At 35.5% G+C, this 20,337-nt stretch overlaps 1 protein-coding gene across 38 annotated transcripts in view; it reads left to right on the top strand.

The window, feature by feature from the left end:
• The window catches only part of PTPRD (protein tyrosine phosphatase receptor type D), a 2,191,141-nt gene that overhangs the window by 2,099,931 nt on the left and 70,873 nt on the right, over positions 1-20,337 (top strand). For all 38 annotated transcript variants that reach the window (XM_077911920.1, XM_077911956.1, XM_077911938.1 and 35 more), the window contains one exon: positions 11,661-11,784. In XM_077911920.1, the coding sequence (XP_077768046.1) occupies positions 11,661-11,784 (124 nt within the window). The remainder of the gene's footprint in view (positions 1-11,660; positions 11,785-20,337) is intronic.

The raw sequence follows: 20,337 nt of genomic DNA, 5'->3' as shown, positions 1-20,337 counted from the left end.
AAAGAGATCATTAGCCAGGCCTCCAGACCATGAAAGTACTTTGAGATGGTCACTTAAATACAGGGCCTGCAAAAAAAAAAAAAAAAAAAATACAGGGCCTGCTTACCTTTGTAAACTTGAGGGATAATTGGGTGCCAAAGACCTCACTTCCACTAGGTGTGTGATGTCAGTAGCTATGTCGTCAGGCTGTGATGACTAGATGCTACCATCTTTCTAAGAGGATCAGGTAATCATGCTTATCATCCTTTCTTATCCTCCATTTTCTATGTGTCTATGAGTTATATCATCTCCTCTTGACTGACCTAGCTTTTGTTTAGGTATATCAATGCAGGCATATTGTTAAAAGATATGTTAATATATGTCCTAACACTTTAGAACATATTATACTTCAAGACATATTTGATGATTGAATTGTGTAATTCTCAAGCAATAGAATAAATGTATGGTTCCATTTCCAGAGCATTAAAAAAGGAAAGAAATTATGACATAATTCTACCTAATATTTTAATAATAATTTTAAAATATAAAATATTAGACAAAAGATTATTTTTTTAAGATTTTATTTATTTATTCATGAGAGACACACAGAGAGAGAGAAACAGCGAGGCAGAGACACAGGCACAGGGAAAAGCAGGCTCCATGCAGGGAATCCCAACACAGGACTCGATCCCGGGTCTCCAGGATCATGCCCTGGGCCAAAGGCAAGCACTAAACCGCTGAGCCACCCAGGGATTCCCCAAGATTAATTTTTTTCTGTAGAATTATCAATGTACAAAATCAGTTGTTCAACTTTGTTCGTTTTGTACACAATTGAAAACACATCCAACCAGCTTCTGAACCACCACATTCTTTCCAGCCTCCACACTGCCCCAGAAAAAGGGGAAAAAAAAATATATATATATATATATATATACATAATGTAAATAGACTAAATTGCTAGTTTTGTAGAGAACAGGGTAGATGTTTGATAAGAGTCACATGTCCCATTCTCTTCCTTTCTCTGTCTTCTGTGCGGCTCCTGGGAAAAGTTGAACAAGGTGAAACAATGTATCAGGCCAACCACTTTCTCTTGTTCTGGCTTTATTCCACATACAGCATCAGAGTAGATAAGTGGAGGCAGGTGTTGTTCTGCAGAAATTGCTACCTTTACTCTTCCCCACCCACCTGTCCATGTGGTAGAGTTTGTAAGTGAACTTAGTATTTGTCTGTCTCTCTTGCTTTCTTTCTATATATACATACTCACTTGGCTATGATGGTTTAGATACTCAATCATGAAGCACACTTGGATCCCAAGATATAGATAAGGATACAAGGAAGTTAAGATGTACTCTAACCTTATAATTTATTGCCCTAATTGGGACACTTTGAAAAATGGTGCTTTGTAATAAAACTAGGACAAAGTGTAAACTGGGATATAAGGCCCTTTCTAACTTAAACCTTATGCCAGAGCTGAATCCTGGGCTTTTTATTCTTCTATCTGGTCAGGACTTTCCTATTCTCCTCGTAAAGGCCAACAAGTGGCCTTGAGAGCTCTGAGGAGCACATTTGTTAAAACAAACACCTCACTCCCTGCACAAAATGAAGGAGAAACCCATTGTATTAAAACTGTTAATTGTATTCACACATTGATAGTATGTCCAGAAAATTTGGTGGTATGATGTATATAGGATTGTTTCCTGGCAAGCGGCCCCTATGTGATACTTCAGAATAGTGAGTGTATATATAAAAATTGGAAATCATGGCATGGAAGGCTATTATACCTGTCCACTTAGAAAGAATTTTGAAGGTGCCAAAGTCCAAGATGGCTCTTATCATGAATCAGGTTATGGACAAATCTGAGCCTGGAAGCCATTCTATTTAAAAAGATTTTATATATTTCTGGTCTGTTCCAATATATGTTTACTTAATAGTCACATGTTCAGCAGGGAAATTTATTTAACTATTTCTAAGATTCTGTGGTAAAAGTCACTATTGCCATATATCCTGCCTATATAATGCATTTCAGTTATTCATTCTATAAATACATTTTAAAATCAACTGTATGCTAAACACTGAGTATACAACACCAGGTGAATTATAACCCCTCTGGCGATATCCTCAAGTGATTCCATTTTTTTTTCAAAAGGTCAAGTATATAAAATGTATGGACAATTTTTCATATGTATGGACTTTTTTCTAATATATTTTATCTGAAACGTCTTTAACTTTACATTATAAAGCCAATATACATTTTAAATGAAACAAATTAATCTCTGAGACTGATCCTTTAGTTTAGAAATAAACTCTAAAATTCCAGTTTGTGTTAATTTGTTTTAGCCTTTCTAGTTTGCTTGTCATATGTAACATCAAAGAAAGTAAGCACAACACTTTCGGGTATAAATACTTTCTAAGCTACTTGAACACCATGAGTATAAGTAGTAATGATCAACCTGTGTGTTTTTAATTAGAAGCCTATATTTAATATAATATACTGTGTCCTTTCCTGTAAGGAGTAATGATATAAACACACACACAGGTTGAGGGTAAAACAAACTGAAGGTGTCATGTTTTTTTCATTTCATTTCAGATGTAAAATTTTTATTCTTTGAACCAGGAAATAAGATGTGAAAGGCATTGATTGAACATTAACAAATGTTTATTCATATTTAAGTTTGGAAACTCATCTATTTTTCCTCTCCCATCTAAAAATAAATATGGAAGAGTTAACAAATTTTTAATTAAACAGCAAGCAAGATAATACTGAAAGCCTTAAATATGTATGTGTACACTATGCAGAGTAAAATGAGGGAAAAGTTAGTGTTGTAAATTAGGTTAAAAATCTGTATAGTTGATAAAGAAGAATTAATGTTACCACTAAAACTCAACTGATCAAACAAAAACATGATGCCCAAAAAACAAGATGATTATTTATCTTCCCTATTTTCCTTATATTGTTGTTTATGTTTATAATAGAAGGCACAAGACAATTACAAAGCCACTCTAACCATTATCAATTGTTTTTGTTTTTTTTTTTATTTTTTAAAAGATTTATTTATTTTAGAGAGTGAGAGAGTGCAGGCACGCTTGGTAGGGGGCGCCCAAGGGAGAAAGAAACTGAAGCAGATGCCAGGCTAAGCGCAGAGCCCTATGTGGGGCCTAAGCTGACAACCCCGAGATCAGAACCTGAGCTCACACCAAGAGTCAGATGCTTAACTGAGTGTGCCAGCCAGGTACCCCAGTTAGTTTTTCTTCTGAATCTACTTTTACACTGTATTTCTGATCAGCTCAAATTAAATAAAACACTAAGAAATACATGTGATTATTTGTGTTTTGTTTTTGTTGTTTGTTTGTTGTTATTACCTGCCTCAGATAAGTAAATCCGTTTCCAAACTATGTAGACGGACATGTTGTTACGTAGCAAATGGGAGGGCAGAGGTGGATTTCTTTGCCTAGATTAACTGGGCTATTGTGTCTGTTTTATGCTTTATTGTGGAAAGAGATCTTTTTAGCATAAGGGAGAAAGTGGATATTCCTTGGAAACTGAGATTGCCTTAAATCAGGGTCTTCTCACACAAGTCAATAGATGGAGGCAGGAAAAGGAAAACATCCACCATTCTTTCACCGAGAACTTTGCATCAGGTTTTTTACTTGTATTATTTTACTTAATATTTTCAGTCTATACAAATGTGGCAGCATTTACAGAGTGGTGAAGAATTAGTGCATTCATCTTGTTAATTTGGTGCCAGAATCTAGTGCCCTGTTATTTGCAGAAAAGAAAGGATGCCACTGTGAATTTATTCAGTTTAGTGCTGCACATAGGTTGCAATCAATAGATAATTTTATTTGTTACCTATACACAGTTCTTTTTATAAACACTGTAATTACTTTCTATCAATTCAATCAACTTTATCTCTTTAATCAGAGCAGTTTAATAAAATTTTAATAACATTTTCTTGCCCCAAACTGTCTGGAAAATTTTTAATTCTTTTCACTTTTCCGAGTAACATCAAAAATCCTAGTCTGTGAATTGTATTTGTAAAAATGATTACTATGAAGCTCTAGTTTTTAGGAACATCAACTATAATTCTGTCCATTGCTTTCTTATTACTCGCTTTAATTTGATATAGGAGATAAATAGCTAAAAACTAAAACATTATGATTAAATATATCACTACCTTCATTCTTCTAGAACATTGCCTTTGGTAACTAGGAGTTTTTCTTTTCTGCATTCAGTACTATCTAGGAAAATGTTAAGGCACATTTAAAAAGAGAGTATATGGGGACTCCCGGGTGGCTCAGTGGCTTAGCGCCTGCCTTCGGCCCAGGGCGTGATACTGGAGTCCTGGAATCGAGTCCCATGTCAGGCTTCTGCATGGAGCCTGCTTCTCCCTGTGCCTGTGTCTCTGCCTCTCTCTCTCTCTCTCTCTCTCTCTCTGGGTCTCTAATGAATAAATAAATTAAAATCTTTAAAAAAAAGTATAATAAAAATCTGGCCTTTTAAATCTTTAGATCTTTAAGTTATGTGTTCTCTTCTGAACTCTCATTTGAAAAGATCTGTCAAAAATAGTCTTTTTCCCAGTCATACACAGAAAGTAGTAAAATAACTTAACCTGCATTCCAGAGATCACATACCATCATCCTATTGGATTGAAAAAGAATCTAGTGTTTGTTGTTGTTGTTGCATTATTTTTTTTGTCATTTTGAATTTATGGTAAATAAGGACAAAGTTAAGTATACTTCTAGGAGTAAATGGAATTCTCAAAGAAATAAGCTAACTCTTCCTCATCCTTAGTGCTAAGATATAATTTAGGGAAAAAAATGTTCATCAGATGCTTGCCTCTAATATTTACTCACTTAATATGGCTGAATGGCTTACAATGAGTATAGTGTCTCTTTGCTTCTCTACATGTCAGTTCTAATGTAAATAAAGAAATTATTACTTCAGGTACTTTTCTATAAGTATTTGTTACATAATATGTGATAATTGGGATTGCAAATCAAACCACAAGACAACTGATAAGTTGATACAATTTTATCACTTATTTGAGGAAAAAAATTTTAACTGTACATAAAAATACCTGATTGAAATATTATTAATGCCTTTACAAGTGTACATTTATAAACTGTTCACCTTTCCACTTATAGATGGAGAGCTCCCATATGCATTCATAAGTTAACATTGAGACATTTGAAAAGCCCCTGTTAAATCCTTCAGATTCTAATTGTGGTCCAGATCAAAGATGCTTTTATAGGAAAAGACTTAAGAAGTTTTGATAACTAATTGGATAAAGGAGAAAAGAGAAGATGAGGGCACCAACCTGACACTGGAAAGACGTTATAGAAAAAAAGGAACAGAACAAACAGACTGAAAGCTAACCATGGGCAAAGAGAAAGCCAGAACGAGACTCAGAGGCTCTGACCTGCAGACTTTGCTCATGATCACACTTTCCACTCCCTCCTCACATTCCCCTTTTTAAAGCATCATTGGATTCAACTAAACTCATGTTCTTCTCTTTGAAGAAAGTACTCATTATGCCAATTGCAGGCCTTTGCTAATTTTGCAAAATATAGCCCTTCTCAACTAAGCAAACGTGGGGCTTTTTCAAATGGATACATATTAATTTACCATTTTCAATCTTGAAGAGAGAGAGAATATGAATGAATGAGATTTTTTAAAGACTTCACTGCAGAAATACAGTCAATGGCAAATTGCTCTTCAAAACCTCAAAAAGGGCTTGAAAATATGTGGGTGCACACTAAGGACTAAATGAACCTACTGATTAGGAACTCTGGAAGGATAGTATTCCTCTGGAGGTTAAGGTCATGGAAAGTTCAGTTCCCTGTAAAGAGACTGGTTAGTCTGACCCATAGTTTGCCCCGTCAAGTAGCTGGTCTATTCCTTCTATATAATTAAATTTTTGTTAGTTGTTTTAAAACACACAAAAACAGGATGTATCTTTTTTGTGGTTTTTCTTTGATGAGTTTCTAAAGGGAATAGTTTGAGGTTTTTCTCTTGATGGGACACAGAACAGCTAGTATTGTAGGGAGTTTGCACATGTGAATTATATTTTTGTTCTTGGTAGAGACGTTGAAATTTTACAGGGCCATATTTAAAGGACTTTGCTTTAAGTTGATGACTTTAGCTTTATCAAAAAAGGTCACTCTGGATGCCATTATGCTCAGTGACTGTAATGTGATGTGCAAATTTATGAGTACTCTCTTGTTTTGAGTTTGGAATTATAAATATAGATTAGAAGCCCCATAAAGATTTTTGCTTCCAAACCTCTCATTGTGTTTCAAGAGAATAATTAAAAAACAATCAAGAAATCTTCTCAAACTTGGCCAGGGAAAAAGCATAATATGGCAACCAGACATTCAGATGGGGTCCAGAATACGAGGTCCCCCAGTGGAGCTTACGAGCTGTTTGACCCTGAGAAAGTTATTTCATTTCTCTGCGTTTCAGTTTCTTCATTTGCAAAATGGTGATAGTAATACTACTTCTAGGCTCTTTGTGAAGATAAAATTGCTTAACATATGTGAAGCACAAAGAAAACACAGTAAATGTGATATAAGTGTTATTATAACTATTGGATATAAAATATATTTTAAATCTGGCTTTTTATCAAGAATATAGTGCAAAATTATAAATCCATCAGTTATATGTAACTTATTTTTCCACTTACCTATTTTTTTCCACTTAACCTATTTTAAGACAAAGTTCTAGTTGGTTAAAAAAAATTAGAACTTTCAGACCATCAAGTAAATGACTACATAAATGCATAGTATTTGATATTACCAGCTGTCTTCTCTGGATTTTCCCTTTCTTCTTTAAATTACAGGGAGGTTTTGGGGTGCCTGGGTGGCTCAGTCAGTTAAGTGACTGCCTTCTGCTGGGTTCAGGTCATGATCATGGAATCCTGGGATCAAGCCCCATATCAAGCTTCCTGCTCAGTGGAGAGCCTGCTTCTCCCTCTCTCTTTCTGTGCTTTCTCTCTCTCTCTCTCTCTCTCTCTCTCTCTCAAATAAACAAAAATTTTAAAAAGTAAAAATAAATGGCAGGGAGGTTTTTCTTTGCTCACTCTGCTCAGTAAGACAAAGCTATTGAGTTGAAGTCCTGTTAGTATTAGAATGATTCAATCACACACATATTGGGGTTGGAAGGGGAGTGTGTCATGTGCTACGTATGCAGATAGGAAGCAAAGTAATATGGTTTGACATGGGAAGGTTTAGGTACTACATACTCTTCATTCAGTATATTCCAGGGCCTTGTTGACTGCCTAGAGAAACAAAAGTAAACATGAGGAAGTAGCATTCTTGTTTACGAATTCCATGACAATGCAATATACAAATGCCATATAGCTTATTTTTAAAAAATAGTCTATTAATCAGGGACGCCTGGGTGGCTCAGTGGTTGAGTGTCTGCCTTTGGCTCAGCTTGTGATCCCAGGGTCCTGAGATCCAGTCCTTCATCAGGCTCCCTGTGGGAGAGCCTGCTTCTCCCTCTGCCTATGCCTCTGCCTCTGCCTCTGCCTCTGCCTCTCTCTCTGGGTCTCTCATGAATAAATAAATAAAATATATTTTTTAAAAATCCATTAATTAAATTTGCATTGAATACATCTACATTGCTTTATTTCCAACTTGCAAACTTTCCTCCAGGGCAGCTACAGAAAACTTGGCCAGGATTCCAGCTCATGAGGGTAAAATTTGGGATTGAGTTCTAGGAAGGAGGGGATATCTCACCAAAAGTTGTTTGGATAAATAGAATTGAGAGGATGAGAAGAGATAATCTGAGAGTCAAGCTGAGGAAAACCAAATGCCCTCGGCAGGAAGAATTTGAATCCATTAGGAACAAGGGTGCTTATTTCAAATTGTTTTGAATAATATTGGGGTGATGTCAGATTAACTTTATAGTAGGAAGATGCATAGTCATGGTGGGTTAGCCAAAAATATAAGATTAGAGTGGAAATCAACTTCTCCAGACCTGTGTTGTTCTTTTTCCATATTGGCCATTTTATTTTTCCTTAGGAGGATTCAGCAAGAGAAACCAGAACACAGAGATGCAAAGCACTATACCATCACCTGCACTAAGAAAAACCTAAAAAGTCAGTTAGGCATCTGAATCTTGGTTTTTGGCTCTGGCTGTGATCTCAGGGTTATGAGATAGAACCCTGCAAGCGGCTCCATGCTTAGCACAGCATCTGCTTGAGGTCCTCTCTCCCTCTTTCTCTCTCTTTCTCTCTCTCCCTCCTCTACTAGCCCCTCCTGCTAGAGCTCTTTCTCTCTCAAACAAATAAATCTTTAAAAAAAAAGGTGTGTTTTGAGAATTAGTGTCTTATTCATCCATGGTACCTTTGCCTCATTAAGATGGATAATTGAAATTTTATTTTCCTCAACCAGTTTTATTTTTTCTCAATAGAAAAAAAAAATCATCTTATACCTCACCTACTTTTTGTAGTCATTATTTCTTACTGAGTTTACTGCTCTCAGCTTTCTGACAAGCTCCAAAATAATGATCTATGCTGTGTATTGTTAAATGTTCAGTCAGACAGATAGATACAGATAGATGAGTATGTGTTGCACAAAGACAGTTTAGCATTATTTAATCAATATTTGTTTGATCCGCATAAAATGACTATAAATGTAAGTTACATCCCATCTGTTTTATCATCCATGTGAAGCCAACCTCATTTCTAAAACTTGATTTCTTATGTAATTGCCCTAGAATGACAGAGGATGATCAGTTGGGAAGAAGTACCTTTTGGACTGGCAAGATAACGGATAGTTATGTTTAAGTGTGTTTCACATATTGGGCTTTCTCGTTTTTTAGTGGCCTTCAGGATAAGTAGCATCATGACTTGGTAATTACTAGCTGTTAATCATTAGCTTGGCTTTGAAATCACACAGACCTGGGTTTGAGGGTAAATGTATGAGTCTAGGTGTGTGAACAAATAACCATCAAATTGCTCAATGTCTGCCACAGAGAAGGCCCTCAGTAAGATTTATAGAATTAATCTTTCTTTACTTCAGTTTCCTTGTCTGGAAAATAACAAGGATATGTACTTCATAAGATTTGTGAGAATTAAACAGGATACTGCATGACCTAGCAGCTATTATAATTACCTATTACTTATAGGTCTTCTTCTCAACGGTCAGCCTTTAAGCCTAAACATATTAATGCATGTGACATAAAACTCATGTTTCCATGACTGGTTTTTAAACTCTTCAATGTAGGTATCAAATCAAGCATTCAGAAGGCTGGGAATATGTGGCAAGAGTGGAAATGGACATGGGTTAACAGTGTCTGTGTTGAGAGATGCAGTTTCATTAGTCTAATTAAATGCATGCCACTTTACATATTTGTGAGTGATCTTAGTCTAAAGAACAGGGTCATCAGAGGGAGTAATATCTTCTGCCAAAGCACTGTGCATCAGGGAGCCTAGGAGCTTCTTGGCATATTTTAGAGAACAGTGTATAAGACCATTATGTCCTCAGCAATGCTCATCAGTGTAAAGTGGAATATCACTCACTGCTAGTTGTAATTTCAGGATCACATACTTTACTATTAAACCATGTGATAACGAGTGTTAAAGTGTTAGCTATAGGGCACTGCACATTGCAGTTTCCATAGTCTGTTCTTTAACTCCCATGTTACATGAAAGAATTGTTCCATGATTCTCTTTATGAACTCTTCTCAACAACATTTATTCATCAATTCAATTCATTTAAGGAAGTCTGCTGAACCATAATTTATTGAGCTATCTTTGTAGATGCAAAGATGACTAAAGATGTTTAGGTAGGACTGTGACTTAGAATTTCAGAATTTAAGCTGTAGGTTACTCAGAGCCAGTAGAGGTTCTTAAGCAGGAACCTAACCTGTCCAGAGCTGAGCTTCAGAAAGACTACTTTGGTATGGAAAGTGCACTGGAGTGAGAGTTTGAAGAGAGAATTCAAGAAGACATCAAATACTGAAGGCTTGGATTTAGGGAATGACAGTGAGCTGGTAGATTTGGGACTGATTTAAGAAAAGTTTAAGATAGGGCTTGCTCACCAAATAAAGCTGCTTTGTGTGGAGAAGGTTCAAGGTTGACTTGAAGGCTTCCACCTGGGCATCTGCATGCTTCACCTCACCCGATACTTGGAGAGAAGTACATTCCACAGGGGAGATGCTGAGCTTCTCTGGAAGAACAAACTAGAAAGACCCCTAATTTCATTATTCTTTAGAGTCTAAAGCATGGATAGTTATTGTGCTGAATATTGTTCAATGATGGACTGGTTATATATAGATTAGCATAGGCTAAGAAAAGGGGTTTTATAATCCTTAGTAGAGACTGCAATCTATACTGCTGAGAATTTTAGTATGTTTGGTGGCTGTTCATGACTGTTAATAGGTTGACTCTTTACACTTGTGAGTTTTACTATCTCTATTAAACACAAAATATATACATCTTTAACATTGTGGTACTTGTTGGATATGTTTTACTTTCCAGTTCCACATGTGTACATCCAAGCACAGTAAATGCCCAGCATCAAAAACAACTGCTAAAAATTCTATTAATGTAACATAGTATCTTTACTTTTTAAAGAATTTCACCTTTATATAAGCTCAATTCATCATTATTTCTGAAAACTTGACTTTAATCATTTGAAATCATGTTTATGTAATTAAGGAACTCTTATTTCCATATACCATGAAATTATGTCTTAAAAAAGTGTCAGTGTCCTATGATAGAAGAAAAGATGTTTTGATTTTCATAACATTACAGGAAATTAAAAATTTCCTCAGGGTTTTATAATCAAATCCTGAATTCAGTCTCAAAATAATGGTTCTGCTTTCACTATAAAAATGTATATATTATTTTATATCTATGCAATATTTTATTATAGGTTATTGAGTAATGGGTTGAATGAAGGCATTAAAAAAGGCATTATAAGTCAGAAAAAAATAGTTTAAAATAAAGAACAAAAAGAAGCAAACTTTGTCAACATGACACATAATAATAAATAGAAAGTGTAATAAACAGAAAAGCAATTAGATCCTATCTGCATTGGGTTATAAATTGATATTTGAAGATGATTATTAGATTTAACCAACTTTCTTTCTTTACTATTATCCTAAACTGTTTGAATTATATGAAATGCCTTGTGATACTGGTCAGTGTTTTATGGAGAAACAGGCACAGTTCTAAGTTGCCATCAAGTTGTCAGCCTGTAGGTGAAGAAAAAACAGTGAAGCCTGTGACCAATGAAGCTAGCTAGTAAATTTAAAGGGTGAGATTCGGTCTCGACAGGAAAGTGTAGGGAGAATAATCAAGATAAAATAATGTTCACAGAACTAGACGGAATATTGAACCCAATAACTTGTAAAGTACAGCTGCAGAGAAGGAAATGGAAAAGCAAAACAATTTTAAAAACCCTGCCTTTCCAATATTCACAGAACATCTACATTGATTTTTTTTTCATTTGAATCAATGTTGATGACTATCACTGTTTTTTACTATGGTTAATCATTTCATGTTATGCTGGTTATATCAGTGTCCAGCTTCATAGCTAGGATCATCATTGACACAGTGTGACTTCAGACTTTGCTTCTTAAGTCATGTTTGTTTCTTGTGATGAATGACTATAATCTGGTGTTATTAAGTATTGATTTTGTGTATGTGTGTGCTGTTTTTCTTTTAAAGTCAATTGACCCTGGCCAGCAGTTCACATGGGAACATTCAAACTTGGAAGTAAACAAACCAAAGAATAGATATGCAAATGTAATTGCGTATGATCATTCTCGGGTTCTCCTATCAGCAATAGAAGGTAAGGAAATTCTTTTTTTTTTTTTATTGGAGTTCAATTTGCCAACATATAGCATAACACCCAGTGCTCATTCCGCCAAGTGCCCCACTCAGTGCCCATCACCCAGTCACCCCAACCCCTCGCCCACCTCCCTTTCCACTACCCCTTGTTCTAATGTTATTTATACTTTTATTTTCATGAGTTTACGAGTGTGCATGATAATATAGTTTTAGCTAGGTTTTTCGCTATCAATGGAAATAGTTAATTAAGATTCAGGTACCACTTGTTCTCACATTTTCTTTCCCATACAAATGTACTATATATGGGCACACAATATCCCTAACACAATATAACATAAAGGCATCTTTCATTACCTTCTTGCTTCAACTCTAGATGAAAGACGTTATGATGTAGTTGATGCTTATAGAGGGGAAGTAGATCAAAGTTGTCCATTTTACTGATGGCTGCTGACCATTATAAGTAAATGGTGATTGTTGGAAAATATTCCTTGATTGTTTTTTTTGTTAAATGGGTGGGGAGGGGGGCGGGGGACTTGTTTGTAAATAAACCTGGATAGCCACTAGAGACAGACTAAAGGTTAGGAGTTGGTGGTGTGGTGATTAATTAAAATTAAGCATATTGGAAATCTCTGGTACTGCTAATTTGTGGACTGCTTGGTAATCTATCTCTCACAATTGTAGTAAAGAGTGCATTCCAGAGGGAATGGTTGCTCCAAAAGATGAGGATTACACCTCTAATATACCTAGCTTCTTAAAAGGATTCATGAGGAGAGTATTTTCTATTCATCCCTTTCTTGTAATAAATCCCTTCACATGGCATATTAAAATCAATTAGGGGCTCATGTTCAACACTCAGCATTTTGTTAGGTTTCTTTTGGCTATGGTAGTACATTTCGGTCCATAAAAAAAGAATTTATAATGTCACTTAAATCCTTCCTTCTGTCATAATTGCTAACCTAGACCACCAACTGCCACATACCACATTCATCCTCATTGGCATCCTTTGGAAAAGTTCTGTGGCCTTTTCATACATGAAAGTTCACTGCTTACTCTCTTCCAGATGTTTTGTCAAGCATTAAATAATACAAGCTTCATACTCAGTCCTTTTAAGAACCTGGAAGTTCAAACATTGTCATCCATAGTCATCCAAATATCTTTCACTTTTTTTCTGCTTCCCAAATCTGTGATGACTACCATTTAACCTCATAACTCTAACCAAGTCCTACATGCTTTCGTTAGTGCCCAAAATTAATTTGAAAATGAGATGCTGCTTAAAAGCTTTCCCAGCAAGCACAAAAGGCAACCAATACATTTATTTCCAGTTCTTTAGGAAGAACTATCTTTCCGCATTTAAGCAAGCCTATCATACCTGCACCCCCCTCTCTTCAAAATGGTTTTACGTGGCATAGATCTATTTTGTAGAATTCTCACAATCAATCAACATCGAAAGTTGGAAAATATTATAACCCTTTTTTGAGGCTATTGAAGATACTAGGAGTTCAAGAGTTAACTTTTCTCCATATGAAAAAATATGATCAGGTTTGTAAAAATTTCACCAATGCTAGTTATTCAAGCAGGGGGTATCAAACAGGCAATTGCTTCAAGTCCTATTTGAAAACTGTAATTGGTATATGTGGAGGATTAACATATAGCATTTATAATTTATCTCTGTATTTCTCACTTTAAAAAGTTAAACAAAAAGCAATTTCTTGTCTCAAGTCTCCTAAATCAACTCCATAGTTAGTAAGAAACTAAACCAAGTCACAAGTGGAGGAGAAGATCTTTTTGCCATTAGTGAAACAGGTAAGTTATAGAAATTAAATGAATATAAATTGAGAACCTATTTGGCATAATCTTGGCTGGAGAACTTGTCCGTCTGCCTTTGCTGTATTGTATAGCATTATTTCCACTTGGAATTTAGGTCATTCAGTACTACTGTCACCTTGTACTTTTGCCTACTTTATCATTATTTTCTTTAACCTGTTATTTTCCATCATCTTTGAACAGTAAAGTATGTCGAAGGACAAAAAATATTCTTCCTTGTACCTTTATTATGATCGATGGAAGCTATGACCATTCCATTTCTATGCTCTTTTTACAGTACGAAAGCAAAAGCACTTGAATCAGGCTAAAACCTGCCTTTTTATAGCTCTGTGCTCACAAATATATCCTAAATCTAGAGCTGACCTAGAAACCAAAAGTCTTTCAATTTTAAGTCGTATGCAAAAGGTTAGAAGCATTTAATTGAAGTTTATGGGCTATATAGAGAGCTTTAATCTAGATTACAACCTCGAATGGTATTTTATCTTAGACTAAGCCCTACTCGGCAGATATTTAAGGGGGTAAGCCACAGTCCTATATCTTAAGCACGGAAAAGGAATGCTGGCAACAGGAATCACACAACTGCTAACTAAGGCTTCTCACATAAAGGGAGCTTTGATAACACAGAGCCAGATTTTTCAAGAGTATTTAAATGTTAAGAGACCTCATGCACAATTTATAAAATTGAACATGCTTGTTTGGGGTTCCACCTGTGGTGATAACTTGAAAGATTTTGGTTGAAGGTTTACTTTGGACATTTTTGCTGCTGTTCTCTCAGTGGTGCAGCTCCTCTTCATGTTTACTTTGCAGAGTGGTCTGACAGACAATAAAGGAACGCTGGAAGTTACCACAGTGATTCCTATTATCTTTATCTCTGTTTCCTGGAGCCAAACCTTTCCACTACCTCCACTGAGCAGTGGCAGGGAAATAAAATAAGGAATGGGGAACTGTGTGTCAGCACCAGTGTGTTTATTGAATTTCATGAAACTAGTAATACTTCATGACATGTTTCCAAATTACAGTCATTTTATTTATGCTGAGGAAAATGTAGACTAAATTCAAGAGATTTCTAACTACAGAAACACTTATAATTGTTGAATTATAGAGCAAGCAGTATGGAAACACAATTAAATTTTTGACTAGTACAGTTACTGTTGGCATCCCCTCCATGTGGAAGCTGTCCTTAAGAGATATCAGTAACTCCTGAGGAAGAGAGGTGATAGGATATATTTTCATAGTTTAAACTATATATTGTCAAAGACTAAATGGAAACTAATACTTATGTCTACATAAAGTAATAAGTAATTATCTGTTTAATCTTATAGAATCCAAAGATGCTCATTACTTTTACTAAAGTAGCAAAAAAGAAATGGATAAACCAAAAGAAAGAGCAAAGAAATCTGGGTTTGAATTTTTTTTTTTTTTTTATTTATGATAGTCACAGAGAGAGAGAGAGGCAGAGACATAGGCAGAGGGAGAAGCAGGCTCCATGCACCAGGAGCCCGATGTGGGATTCGATCCCGGGTCTCCAGGATCGCGCCCTGGGCCAAAGGCAGGCACCAAACCGCTGCGCCACCCAGGGATCCCAGAAATCTGGGTTTGGATCACAGCTTACTAGTCACTTACTAGTCACGTAACCTCACCTTCTCTGAGTGTCAATTCCTCAGCTGAAACCTTTTTTAAAAAAATTTTTCAATTTAAGTAGATTTGACAAACAATGTCACATTAGTTTTAAGTATATAACATAAGTTTTATGCAACTGATTCAACTTCTCTTTAGGTTATGCTGTGCTCACCACAAGTGTAGTGTCCATCTCTCCCCATACAAGGCTAGCTACTAAAGTACCATTGGCCATATTCCCTATGTTGTGCCTTTTATTCCCATGATTTATCTATCCCATAATTGGAAACCTGTATCTCCCACTCCCCTTCACCCATTTTGCCCATCCTTTCATCCCCCCTTTCCTCTGGCAACCAGTGGTTTGTTCTCTGTATTTATAGGTCTGATTCTGATTTTTGTTTACCCATTTGTTTTGTTAAATTCAGCATGTGAGTGAAATTTCTTTTACTTCTGACTTCTACGAGTTAGCTCTACATAGCTTTCTTATGAATTTTATCATTTACCGTACGCACAACAGTGTTTTACTGTGTATATATTTGTGTGTGTGTCTGTGTATATTCACATCATATATAAGAATAGAACTCAAATTGGAAGTGAGCTCTTCTGATTCCTCAATTCATGGTTACATGGGCCCACCTCCTTTACACTGCTTTCCTATGGATAGACCATGTGTCTGACTAAGTTACTGGCTTGAATCTAAATGTCCAGACTTACCATTTTGCCTAAAAATCCATTTTATCATTGGGCATTAAACAATAAATAATACAAACATTGCATTTTAGTATTTCATTTCCTATTTTATGGCATAATTAATCTGAGGCAATGACACGATATGGCAACTCATCAGAGACCCAAATGCATCAGAGCCCTGTGGTTGCAGAAGTAGGTCAAATGCATCTATCTCTCACTGATTCCGAAGGTGGTTTACTTGCCTCGGTAACTCTGTATGTATCTTCAACTTCTTATAAACCCAGGAATATTAATTAGTGGCAGATTATTTATTGGAATATAACTAGCAAAACTTCAATATAATTATTTCAGTCCTAGATTTTTAAAAAAAGGTATTTTCCCCCTAAAACATAATTATTCTTCACTGCTACCAGTAATTTATTTCTATTAGTAGGATCATAATTCATATTTCACTTTAAAAGCCATATTCAAATGGAATTTTTAAAAATTGTTGGCCAGGACTAAATATAAGGTAAAATTTAAAACTCTACTTTTTATGTCAACAACAAAGATAAAAAGTTAAAATAGATGTAATTATTTGGATACCTGTGGTGTATTGGGCACCGTGTCATAGATTTTATACCATGTATGAAATCATGGATAGTTTATCTATAATGTTCAGAACAACCTCAAAAGCTAGTTGTTATCATCAATTTTACAGATGAAGAAACTGTTAAACCTTTAAAATTCAATCAAGTAACTTGTTTATAATTAGTAGCTAGTAGTTTGAGGCAGAGCCAAAATTCTTATATGAGTCAGTCAAACTCAAGACTGCTATTCTCTCGAATTGGCCACTCAGAAGTGTAGCAGTTTTTGAAGTCATAATGACCATACATATATATGTCATACCTATTCAAAAATGATGGATTTTTGCCTGGGAAGACTGTCTAGGAATTTTGAAATACACATTTTTAAACACTCGTGTTGGAAATCTGAGAACTAGAGGTCTTCCATTGTGTTCTTAGACTCTAGTCAAAGTGAAATTTTCCAAAGAATAAATGACATATAAATGGTTTCAGTTGGCTTTTTTGGTCTGTTTAATATTATTTTTAAAGTTCTATTAGGAAGAACATTGAATAAGAAGACAGAAGACTGGAAACTAAATTCTAAGCTAAGCTATTCTGTGACCATGGGCATGTCACTTAGTACAGTTAACCCTCTGGGGAAGCTAGATCCTTTTTAAAATCTCGCAAGCATTGTAAACATCACTTGGAAACAAATGACACTTACCCAATTTATGTATACATTAATTTCAGAGAGTTCAAGGGCACAGAAGCCCTTTGTAAGCTCATTCGTCAATTTAGAAACTCCTGACTTCGGTGTTTTGTTCTGATTGAGGGCAGAATGAGAATGCGTAAAACCCTTCCTGCTCTTCCTAAAATTCTGAAAATTGATTCTAAATCTAGAAATCAGTAGACACTGATTAATATTTATTATATAAATATTAAATCTTAGACATTAAGAGATTCATTCTCCTAAAACAAACAAACAAAAAGCCCACATTTAAGCTAGAGGATTTACACCAAATTGAACTATTAGCCTGTGTGTGTCTCTTCTACCAAGCCAGATCTAAATGGTTTTATCCATGAAAGAGTTTCAAATGACAAAGAATAGGAGCGCCTGGCTGGCTCAGCTGGTTAAGCATCTGAATCCTGATTTTGATGCAGGTCATGATCTCGGGGTTGTGAGTCCAGCTTCACAACTCAGTGAGGTGTCTGCTTAAGATTCTCTCTCCCTCTACCCCGACCCTTGCACTTGTGCACGCACCCTCTCTCTCAAATAAATAAATAAATCTTAAAAAAAAGAAATGACAAATAATCCACATCATGTAATATGTATTCTGTAACACGAGTGCTTATAAATCTGATAAGAGAAGTTTAGTGAAATAGGAGGTTTTTATTTTTTCTGGTTTGGGGGGAATATATTTAAAGTTTAAAAATACAAATATATGTATTCACTCTTTTTCTTTAGTGGATACATTGTTACAAGGGCTCACATTCTTCTCAAGAACTTCTGTTAAATCATCCTAAGCTATTCTTGCTTCTGAAGAGTTTGTGCCTCAGTTTCCTCATCAGTGTCATAGGATTAATAATAGTACCTGCCTCCTAGAATGATTAGGACAATTTAATGAATTAATACATATAAAGTTTTTAGGGGAGTGTCTGGAACAAAGAAAATGCCTAATAAATATTGGAAACTATGAAAATTACCAGTGCTGTTATTATGAATTCTTTTATTACTACTAATATGTCCTTTTGGTTTGCATAATAGGAACAATTAAAAAAATTCAACTGCAAATAATACAGATGATGTTGCAACAGCCTGATTATTTGTGAGATGGGAAATTTAGCACTTTAAAATGAAAAAGTGACTCAAGGAAATCACTGCCCCTCAGATAAATCATATATTTTTTTAAAGTAAAGAAAAGAAACTACTGGTATTGCCCTGTATTGTTGAATTATCTTTGACTGCCACACTAGTGCTTCGCATTTAAGTAGCGCCTTAGCTTCTCTACTGCAGTGTTCAGTGTCTCCTGATTCATTTTACAAAGCTGTCAGCACATGGTAACATATTCCTCCATTTCACATCACTCCCATGCTATGAGTTATCTGTTTTTTTTTTCTATGATCACTTGATATTTTTCAATAAGTAAAAACAAAACAAACAAAAACACAGGAAAATAAGTTAATAGAATTTACCCAACATTTTCTAATAAAATGTGAATTATATTATTGTAAATATAAATGTTCCATATGAAGCTCTAACATCAAAGAATTGAAATTATTTTCCCCAGCCACAAACCTCTTTAATAGCTGCCATGCCCTATTTCCCATATAAGTTCAATAAATGATTCTATTTCCTCCCTCTTAGTTCTTGTACTTTCTCAGTCTCTCCTACCCTCTCCCTAAAGAGTTTCCTTTAGGAAACTCTTTACCCTTTCCCTCCCTACTCCTTACCCCCAGACACCAATGACTGATTTGTGGGTACCTGGTGTTTCTTTTATTTTGCTCTTGAAATTCGATTTCAATTAGCAAAGGAATTTTGTTAGACTGTATGTCTCATCTATGAAAAAAAAACTGAAACAAAAAACTTGTCTAAATCTCATTCAACTGCTGGTTGAGTTGATTTTCCTCACATTGCTCAGAACATCAATCATTGATTTAGCAGTTTTGTTTTTTTTAATATTTCCAGTCCTTCACTTTTCAAGTTGGTTGTTTACAAGCATGACAAATTTTAATTCTGTCATTTCAGGGTGGTCTTTTTACTTTATTTTTGAAAGCATTTATTTTTGAGGAGCAGGGCACAGTCAAATTTTTATGGCTTAATTTGTCTTAAATAGAGAGCTAGAGAGAACTTAGCCTTTAGAAACTTGGAGCAAATTCACAAGGTGCTTGCAGCGTGCCTAAAGACTAATTAGAGCTACTTAAATGACATCTTTCTCAAAAAAAAAAAAAAAAAATGACATCTTTCTCTTGCATGTAGCCAAGCAAGTGGTGTGGAGATGGTTACTCCCCAGCTCCTATTTCAGCCTATATCTGGTGGTGCTTCTTATCTGGAAATGAGAAAAAAAAAATTTTTTTAGACGATGCCTAGATGTGCTAGTTTTCTTCTTTACTCTGTTTCCAGGAAGCCAGCCAAAAAGTAAATCAAAAAAATCCATGAGTTTATTTTTATCTCCATTGTCTTTACTTGTTGGGATTTTTTATTCATTTTTATTGTATACCTCTGAAGATTATGCTAATGAATCTACACTTCATTGCTGTGAGGCTATAGAAAAACCTGCATCATCTGTACTGTGGTTCTGTTGGTAAAATATAGTCCCAGGTTGTATATCGTTGGGAAGTCATAAAATAATTTTTGTCCTCTCCATTATTTTTTAAAAGATTTTATTTATTTATTCATGAGAGACACACAGAGAGAGGCAGAGACATAGGCAGAGAGAGAAGCAGACTCCCTATAGGGAGCCCCATGCAGGACTCGATCCCAGGACCCCGGGATAATGCCCTGAGCTGAAGACAGTTGCTCAACTGCTGAGCCACTCAGGGGTCTCTCCATTATTTTTTTTTTAATTTTTTATTTATTTATGATAGTCACACACACAGAGAGAGAGACAGAGAGAGAGAGGCAGAGGGAGAAGCAGGCTCCATGCACTGGGAGCCCGACGTGGGACTCGATCCCGGGTCTCCAGGATCACGCCCTGGGCCAAAGGCAGGCACCAAACCGCTGTGCCACCCAGGGATCCCCCTCTCCATTATTTTTTAAATAGAAAATGGAAAGGGGACTTCCAGATTTGGAATAACTTTTCATCAGTAGAGTATTCATTACTGTTTTATTACATTGATCATAAGAATAATCTCCACTGGTATTTTAGAAGTTTCAAATG

This window comes from Canis aureus, chromosome 10 (genome assembly GCF_053574225.1).
Source record: "Canis aureus isolate CA01 chromosome 10, VMU_Caureus_v.1.0, whole genome shotgun sequence".
Classification (NCBI taxonomy): domain Eukaryota; kingdom Metazoa; phylum Chordata; class Mammalia; order Carnivora; family Canidae; genus Canis; species Canis aureus.
The sequence above is the reverse complement of the archived record's forward strand: the minus strand, read 5'-3'. Positions and strand labels throughout refer to the sequence as shown.